The 8,463-nt window shown below is 57.4% G+C and overlaps 2 protein-coding genes across 2 annotated transcripts in view; one reads left to right on the forward strand and one right to left on the reverse strand.

The window, feature by feature from the left end:
- The window catches only part of PYGL (glycogen phosphorylase L), a 12,244-nt gene extending 9,555 nt beyond the window's left edge, over positions 1 to 2,689 (forward strand). Inside the window, exons 17-20 of the mRNA XM_031066254.1 lie at positions 48 to 255; positions 333 to 467; positions 1,687 to 1,753; positions 2,302 to 2,689. Of these exons, the coding sequence (XP_030922114.1) occupies positions 48 to 255; positions 333 to 467; positions 1,687 to 1,753; positions 2,302 to 2,490 (599 nt within the window). The 3' untranslated portion in view covers positions 2,491 to 2,689. The remainder of the gene's footprint in view (positions 1 to 47; positions 256 to 332; positions 468 to 1,686; positions 1,754 to 2,301) is intronic.
- A 217-nt stretch (positions 2,690 to 2,906) lies between these two features.
- Positions 2,907 to 8,463, reverse strand: part of ABHD12B (abhydrolase domain containing 12B) — a 13,379-nt gene continuing 7,822 nt past the window's right edge. The window contains exons 3-14 of the mRNA XM_031066213.1: positions 6,415 to 6,556; positions 5,896 to 5,998; positions 5,687 to 5,806; positions 5,353 to 5,383; positions 5,151 to 5,196; positions 4,932 to 5,061; positions 4,677 to 4,717; positions 4,381 to 4,460; positions 4,178 to 4,260; positions 3,644 to 3,722; positions 3,390 to 3,514; positions 2,907 to 3,048 (exon numbers count right to left, since the gene is read on the reverse strand). Coding sequence (XP_030922073.1) covers positions 3,027 to 3,048; positions 3,390 to 3,514; positions 3,644 to 3,722; positions 4,178 to 4,260; positions 4,381 to 4,460; positions 4,677 to 4,717; positions 4,932 to 5,061; positions 5,151 to 5,196; positions 5,353 to 5,383; positions 5,687 to 5,806; positions 5,896 to 5,998; positions 6,415 to 6,556 — 1,002 coding nt within the window. The 3' untranslated portion in view covers positions 2,907 to 3,026. The remainder of the gene's footprint in view (positions 3,049 to 3,389; positions 3,515 to 3,643; positions 3,723 to 4,177; positions 4,261 to 4,380; positions 4,461 to 4,676; positions 4,718 to 4,931; positions 5,062 to 5,150; positions 5,197 to 5,352; positions 5,384 to 5,686; positions 5,807 to 5,895; positions 5,999 to 6,414; positions 6,557 to 8,463) is intronic.

An 8,463-nucleotide genomic window follows, 5' to 3' on the forward strand; every position in this document is an offset into this window, starting at 1 on the left:
AAACCCAAAGCTGTTCACCACGAGCCCCTGGTGTGTTTTGTTGGCAGTGATCCCCGCGACCGACCTGTCGGAGCAGATCTCCACAGCGGGCACCGAGGCCTCGGGGACAGGGAACATGAAGTTCATGCTGAACGGGGCCCTGACCATCGGCACCATGGATGGAGCCAACGTGGAGATGGCCGAGGAGGCTGGAGAGGAAAACCTCTTCATCTTTGGCATGAGGGTGGAGGATGTCACGGAGCTGGACAGGAAAGGGTGAGGGCCAGGGATGCCACAGCGCTGCCACCTCCGGTCCCTCGGGCAGCACCATTTTATGGCCTCCTTCCCTCCAGGTACAATGCCCAGCTCTACTACGACCGGCTCCCTGAGCTGAAACAGGCCGTGGACCAGATTAAAAGTGGCTTCTTCTCCCCAGACGACCCCAATCTCTTCAATGACGTGGTCAACATGCTCTTCCACCACGACAGGTGAGGTGCTGGGGTTCCATCCATCCATCCATCCATCCATCCATCCATCCATCCATCCATCCATCCATCCATCCATCCATCCATCCATCCGTCCCCTGGGCTGGGACCACGTTGCACATGGATGATGCTCCTCAGGCACGGATTCTGGCCATTGTCACATTAATGCCTTTGTGTGCACAGCCCTTCCAGATGATTTGAGGCATCTCAAGGGCTTTCCTGGCCAGAGCACTGGTCAGTCATGGCCATTGGGATAGGAGAAATGCTTTTACTGCATTTCCCTCCTGGGGCATTCAGGGTTCTTTACAAGCAAGGCTTGGGAAGAGGTAATTTGGCCAGAGGCTTTGTGTTGGAGGACACCTGTCAGAGACAGGACTAGATCGATGTCTGGAGCCGTTTTTGGGTTTTTTGGGACACCTCTGTGAGTGTGGGGCTGGGGTCCGGCCCGGCTCTCAGCTGAGGCGGTGCCCAGACCCCTCAGCCTGGCAGAGCTGTCAATCATGGCACTTGGTGCGTGAGGGCTGTGCTAACCGAGCCTCTGATTGGCTTAGCTGCCAATCAATCATACTAACCAGCCTCTGATTGGTCAGTCAGCCAGAAGTCCCGCCTAGAGGCGGGCCCATGAAGGGTTGTGGCTATAAAAGGGGCTGAGGGCGTTATGGCCGAGCTTGCCCTGACAATTTCCTTGGAGTTTCTGCCTCACCCACGCTGGAGCCCAGGAGTCGGTAGCTGTGTGTTTTTTCTGTACCTTTTCCATCTTTCTCTCTCTCTTTCCTTCTCTTAATCCTTTCAGGCAGCTTTATGGGTAACACAACATCTTAAGGTTTTAAAGGTTTCCCAGTTAAATAGGCTAAGCAAATGCTAAATAAATCCTAAGTAAATGCTGAATACTAAATTAATGCTAACTAATGCTATGATAAATGGTTTTCCATTGATTTCAACATTCTATTTACTTTGAATACAGTGTTGTATTTTTTGCCAAAATTTCCTTAATTTGCTCTGTTTTTGCAAGTAAACTTTTGTGTGATTTTTACTTCTTGAGAATATCTGGTGGGGATTTCTCCTTTGCACACAAAAAAAAAAAAAAAAAAAAAAAGAATAATAAAGGAACCTTAAGTTTAACCCCTCGATTTAAGGGTCTGGGGTGTGACAACACCTCACATCAGACATCCTGCGTTCCTGTTTCTCCTGCTTTTGACTCCTCCTTTCTTTGCTGCTCCAGGTTTAAAGTCTTTGCAGACTACGAGGCTTATGTCAAGTGCCAGGAGAAGGTCAGCGAGCTGTACCTGGTGAGTGCCAGCCTGGGGACAGGGCAGGGAGCTGTGCCAGGACACAACATCCCATCCTGGAGAAGGAACATGCTGGAGATGAGGCTGATCTCATCCCAGAGCATCCCTGGCTGAGAACCAGCCTTGGGGCCAACCCCAGCCCTCTCAGGAGACTCAGGGGTGACTTTATCACTCTCTACAACTCCTGAAGGGTGGCTGTGCTCAGGTGGGGCTGGGCTCTTTCTCCAGGCAGCACTGGCAGAACCAGAGGACACAGCCTTAAGCTGCCTCAAGGGAAATATAGGTTGGATACAAGGAAAAATTGTTTGACTGAAAGAGTGATAAAGTTCTGGGATTTTTTTTTCCCTGAAAGAGTGATTAAAATTTTTTCACTGAAAAAGTGATAAAGGCCTGCCTGGGGAGGTGGTGGAGTCCTCATCCCCAGGTGTGTTTAACAAAGCCTGGGTGTGGCACTGGGTGCCAGGGTTCAGTTGAGCTGTTGGGCCTGGGTTGGACTCCGTGCTCCTGAAGGTCTCTCCCAACCTGGTCACTCTGTGACTTCCTTGCAGAACTCCAAGGCCTGGACCAAGATGGTCATCAGGAACATCGCGGCGGCCGGAAAGTTCTCCAGCGACCGCACCATCAAGGAGTACGCCCGGGACATCTGGCACGTGGAGCCCTCGGACCTGAAGATCCCCCCACCCAACGAGCCCCGGGACGCGGGGCAGGACAAGACCCCCAACGGCACCGCGGCCTAGGGGGGAGGCGAGCACACACGCTGTACAATTCCCTGCTGTCTCAGTCTCTGTGTTCCTGCTGCTGCTGCTGCTGCTGCTGGCTTTCCCTAGGGGTGGGCAGGAGTGGGGGGGTTTTTATAACTCAGGTGTCGTGTGGGAAGCGAAACCACGTCGCCCTGTTGCTTGCATTAGGTGCTGAAAATAAAAAAGTGCCGTTGGAGTCCGGAGGGGGCTGTTTGCTGGAGGGTAAAATTAGGGCTGGGCTTGCTTCCAGCTGGACACAGCTGTCCGAGCCCTCACAGGCACTGCTGAAGCAGGACAGGGGAGTGCCAGGCCCACCAGTGTCCTGTGGGATGCTCCCAGTTGTGCTCTGGTGGCCCAGACCACATCAGTGTCTCCATCCCTCGAGTAACCTGCAGCATCCTGGAGGCAGAGGGTGACTTTAAAAGTTTCTTAGTAGTTTTTATTACTTACAGCAGTAAGTTCAGTGCCATGGTGGGGGGTGGTCCTGGAGTGGATTTGAGGGAGCATGGGATCAGTGCAGGCAGCAACTGGCATCACTTCATGTTTAAGAAGTCTCTGCAACAAGATGTAATAAATCTTACACTGTGTCACTGACCCTCCTGTGCTGCGTCAGAGCCTGATTTGTGATCCCTGCACACAGGGCTGAGCTGGGCTTGGAGCATCTCTGCACCCAGGGCAGAGAGGAGCTGGTGTCCCCAGAGCCACCTCCCCGAGCCACCCAGGCTGAGGACAGGCTCAGGGCAGGGGCAGTGACTGAAGTTTGGAAAGTGATGCCAGCAAACACCGTGGGGAGGGGAAGGAGCAGGGGGCAGGCAGCAGGAGAGGAGGCAGCAGTGAAAGGGGAGGCCAAGGCTCATCCTGTGTGTGCCCCCCCATTTCTGTGGAGCAGCACTTACTTCACCAGGGCAGGCAGCTCCGGGTTGAAGGAGATGTAGTCGTGGCCCAAGCCCAGCTTTGGGGGAAAGGTGATTAACTTCACCTTGGATTTGTCCTTGTAGGCCTGGAGTGCTGTCTCATAGAGCTGCCATGGGGCAGGAGCGTGGTTACTGCACCAGCAGGGACCCCAAACCCCTCCTGCTGCGTGGCCATCCCCTCTCTGGCCACTTCAGCCTCCAAAGCCAGGCTCAAAGCCCGGGTGGCAGGTGCCCACCTTGTGTCCCAGCTTTGGAGGCACAACTCCATCATCGTCTGCGTGCAGGATGAGGAGGGGGCAGCTCAGCACCTTCACACTGTGGGCAGCAAGCACAGCCCTGAGGATGCTCCCCAGAGCCAACAGATCCCCCAGGAGCCTCCCCAATCCCTGTGAAAATTCCCACAGCACTGCCCCTCAGAGCCATCCTCATGCCCAGCTGGGTGACGCCCATGCTGCTTGCCCTGGCATGGCAGCACCGAGCACCCTAATCACCTTAACCCCCAATTTCAAAAGCACCCATAAATCAAACGGATTTTGGGCAGGCTCTGTGTGCTACCAGGAACAGAGGTGCCAAAAAAAGGGTGGTGGCTTGTGGACTTTGCTCAATAATCAAACTGACATTATGCAAACTAAAAGTCCCTTTTGAGTATGAGTAAGCTGGGTAAACACAGGAGGGCAGGAATTTCAATGGGGTGACTGACACCTCTCCTCAGCCAGGTGCTCCTGGCATCATTCCCACAGCCCCTGTGCCCCCTCCCACCAGGAACTCACTTCTCATCACTGGGGAAGAACATTCCTGCCCGAGCCATGGAGTCCAGGATGAGGTACTCAAAACCCGGGAAGCGCCGGATGAACTGGCAGGGAGAGAGTTTGGGGGTGCTAAACCATGGCTGGATCCAGCTGTGAGGGGGGAGAGCCAGGAATCTGGGGCTGTCAGTGCTGGGGGACCCCAGAGGCAGAGCCCCCAGACTCACCTTGGTGATGGGGATGTTGGCAGCTGCGTCTCGGATGTTGGTGTAGGGAGACTCCAGGACAACAGCATCAACCTGGACCCCTGAGGGCAGAGGGAGGCGGGGGTGGGCATGGCTTTGAGGGGCTGGCCCCCCTGCCAGGCTGCTGCCACACTCCTCTCCCAGGCTGCAGTGGGGAAAAGATGTCCCCATCCCAGCAGGGAGGACAGGGAGGGCTCTTCATCCCTAAATCAGGCCAGGGCAGTGCAGAGCCTCAGGGTGACACTGCACGGGGACAGCCCATCCATCCTGGCCCTCACCTCGCTCCTCCTGCAGTTTCCTCGCTGCGTTGGTGGCAATCCTGTGACAGGAGAGGTGACAGTGAGGGGGAGCAGCACAGGGGGGCACACAGCTCCCTCAGGTTCCCCTTGTTGGCTGTGTTTGGCTTTGCAGGGGCCTCCACCAAGGAGCTGCTCCAAGCCCTTGGTCCATCCCCAGGTGGCACCAGTCTGGCAGCAGTGTCACAGGGGACAGGGTGGGCTCTGGTGTGTCCCCATCCCGCCCCCTGCACCTACCCTGTCCCCAAGGAATGTCCCCAGAAGAGGATGCTGCTGTTCCCACTCCGTGCTTTCACCCAGTCATAGAGTGCCAGGACATCTGTGTTGAAGCCATTCTCTGAGGGGTATCCAGTGGAGTCCCCATAGCCTGTGGGGGACACAGCTTGGTGTCAAAACCCTGTGGGGACAGGCCCCAAGAGGGGGATCACCCAGCAAGTGGCACGGGGACAACTTTACCTCTGTAGTCGAGAGCCAGGATGTGGAAGTCAGCAGCCCCCATCGTCTGTCAGAGCAGCACTGAGTTATGTCCTGGCAGGGGCTGCACCCCAGGACCCCCAGCACGGCCCATTCACTCTGCACAGGGCCTCTGTGGGGTCCCCAGGGCCAGCAGGAGCCTCACTCCCAGCAGGTCCCAGGGTCCCCAGAGGCCACCACTTACCTTCAAGAACTGGACACGGTGTCTCGCAGCCCTGATGGGAAAAATGGGGTTAGAGCTCAGAGGGACCCCAAGGGACCCTCCTCTCCAACAGCAGTGCAGGTGAGGAACCAGGGTGACCTGACCCCAGAAGGGAAGAGCTGGATGCTGTGGGGTGGGTGGATTTTGACTTTTCCCTTTATTTTATAGGGATTCTCCTTGGCTGCTGGGGTCAGAGACCTCTGCAACAGCCCCAGCCCTGCAGCACTGCTGCTGCTGCCTCGAGTTTGCTGCTTCTCAGCCCAGAGCAGTCACCCTGCCCTGCTCCTGGCCCTGCAGCAGCAGCTCAGGAACTCACCTGGTGCCCCCATTGCCGTGCAGGTAGATGATCACGGGGTGAGCATCAGCAAGAGCCTCCTCGTACCAGCGCTGGTCCTTGCCCTGCGCCTCGGCCCCTCTGCTGCTTGGCACCGTGTGCCTGGGGGGACAGGGGTTACCCTGGGGGCTCCACCAGGACACTGCTGTCCCCCATGGAAGCTGGGGATGCCCTGAGGCCATCCTGCTCACCAGATGCCAACTGTGACGCCCGGCTCGGTGGTGAGGTACAGGTTGATGGTGTTGTTCACTAGCAGCTCCGGCCGCCGAAAGTCCACAAAGAAAGGGAAAGACACTGATGGAGAAACCACAGCCATCATCCAGAATCCTCCTACCCAGCTGTTTCACACAACTCTTCCTAAATCAGTGTGTTATTTGCTGTAGATTATCAAGGGCCACGCTGTGCCAGACAAGCTGAGCCCTCTGCCACCTCCTCCTCCTCCTCCCACCCGAATTCCCAGCCCCGCTGATGCTGAGCGTGCCTGGGCGTGCTGTGGCTGCAGGCAGTAATCAGGGTGGGCAGCAGCACCTAATTAGAGCTTGCAAAACACGGGCAAAGATCCTTCCGTGCCTCCTCTGCTAGCCCAGGGCACAGCAGGATAAACACTAATGCCACCCCGGCACGGTGCCACCCATGCTTTGGGGGGTCTGCAGCAGCCAGCTGAATCCCTGTGAGGGTTCTCCTGGTCAGGACAGCCCCGGGATACTCACGGAAGTTCAGGTAGACAAATTTGTTGAGCAGGCTGGGGAAGAGGCGGATGAGGAAGGGAATGGAGACGTAGGTGAGGAGCGGGGCCAGGAGGAGCGCCCGCAGCCATGGCAGCCACCAGCGCCGGGCCCTGGGAGGGAGGCACTGTCAGCTCATCCCAGCTCATCCCCAGGGATTTGGGGGGCAGCCTCCCCATCCCCAATCCCAGCCATGATGTTGTATTGCACTAAATAGTTTATTTAGCTGTTGTGAGGAAGGGCAGGAAGGTGTAGGCGAGGAGCGGGGCCAGGAGGAGCGCCCGCAGCCATGGCAGCCACCAGCGCCGGGCCCTGTGAGGGAGGCACTGTCAGCTCATCCCAGCTCATCCCCAGGGATTTGGGGTGCAGCCTCCCCATCCCCAATCCCAGCCATGATGTTGTATTGCACTAAATAGTTTATTTAGCTGTTGTGAGGAAGGGCAGAGAGGTGTACATGAGGAATGGGGCCAGGAGGAGCGTGCACAGCCATGGCAGCCACCAGCGCCGGGCCCTGTGAGGGAGGCACTGTCAGCTCATCCCAGCTCATCCCCAGGGATTTGGGGTGCAGCTCCCCAGCCCCAATCCCAGCCATGATGTTGTATTGCACTAAATAGTTTATTTAGCTGTTGTGAGGAAGGGAAAGGTGTAGGTGAGGAGCTCCAGGAGGAGCGCGTGCAGCCATGGCAGCCACCAGCACCAGGCCCTGTGAGGGAGAGAGACACCTTCAGCACATGCCCGCCCATCCCAAGGGATTTGGGGTGCAGCTCCCCATTTCCCGTGAGGGTTGGATACAGCTACAAGGGCCTCAGGGTGATCCCAACCCCTCTGAGGGTGGGAATTGGATCCCCACATCCCCACATCCCCACACGGGTGCTGTGCTTGGCTTTTGGGGATGGAGCCGAGGTGTGTGAGCAGCCCCACGGTGACACCGGGTGACAGTGGCTCGGATTTGGTCCCACGCCCTCCCACGGGGCGCCTGGAGGCAGGAAGGGCAGAGAATGGGGCAGGGAATGTGCCAGGGCTGGGAGCTGCAAGTCAAACCTGCAATAAGGAGCAACAGATACTCTGTGACAACAGCCCCAGCCCGGGCTGGCCAGGCACAGCCAGATGTGCCCCAAGCCTGGCATTAAGAGCTCCTGCAGCACTCCAGGGACAAGGAGGGAGGAAGAAAAAGGGCTTGGGGGTGATGTCCCCCAGGGCCACCAGCACCAGCTCCAGCAATGCCCTGCCATTCCAGGGCTGCCCCACGGTTCTGCTCAGACCAGGCCTCGCTGCCACACAAGTGACCCCAAAACCCCATCAGTGACCCACAAGTGACCCCTTAGCAACACTTAAGTGACCTGAAACCCCACTGCAGACCCTCAAGTGCCCCCCAAACCCCATAACTGACCCACAAGTAATCCCAGACCCATGGGTGACCCCAAACCCCATTAGCAACACATAAGTGACCCATAAGTGACCCTAAAACCCCCTTAGTGACCCATAAGTGACCCCCAAACCCCATAAGTGATCCATAAATGGCCCTAAACTGGCCCTCACTGCCCCACAAGTAATCCCAGAACACCCAAATCTCTAAGTGACCCCAGGACACCATTAGTGACCCTAAAACCCCATCAGTGACCCCAACCCAGCCCCAGCAGCCACCCCCAGCCCCAGGTGGGAAAGGAAAGCCAAGAGCTGCAGCTTGCCCAGCATCAACACCCTCTGGGTGAATGGTGATGGGGAAATCAGTCTGGGCAAGGGGGATTTGGGGCAAAGGGCTGTGATGGGAGCCAGGCACAGCTCAGTCCCCGCCACGCCAAGAAAGCACCCGGTCCATTCCCTGCCCTGGGAATGCTGCAGGACCCCAAGTGGGGACTGCCAAGGGGTGGCAGGGCACCATGGCACCATCCCCAGGGAATGGGGACATGGCAGGATGGCAGGGGCTGTGCTGGAGGCACAGGGAATCCCCAAATCCCGGGTGTCCCCCAGGCCACGGGGCTGGGCAGCCATGGGACAGCCGGGAATGCCCTGCAGAGGCTGCGGGGGACTCTC

The sequence above is a fragment of the Geospiza fortis genome, unplaced genomic scaffold, assembly GCF_000277835.1.
Source record: "Geospiza fortis unplaced genomic scaffold, GeoFor_1.0 scaffold23, whole genome shotgun sequence".
Lineage (NCBI taxonomy): Eukaryota > Metazoa > Chordata > Aves > Passeriformes > Thraupidae > Geospiza > Geospiza fortis.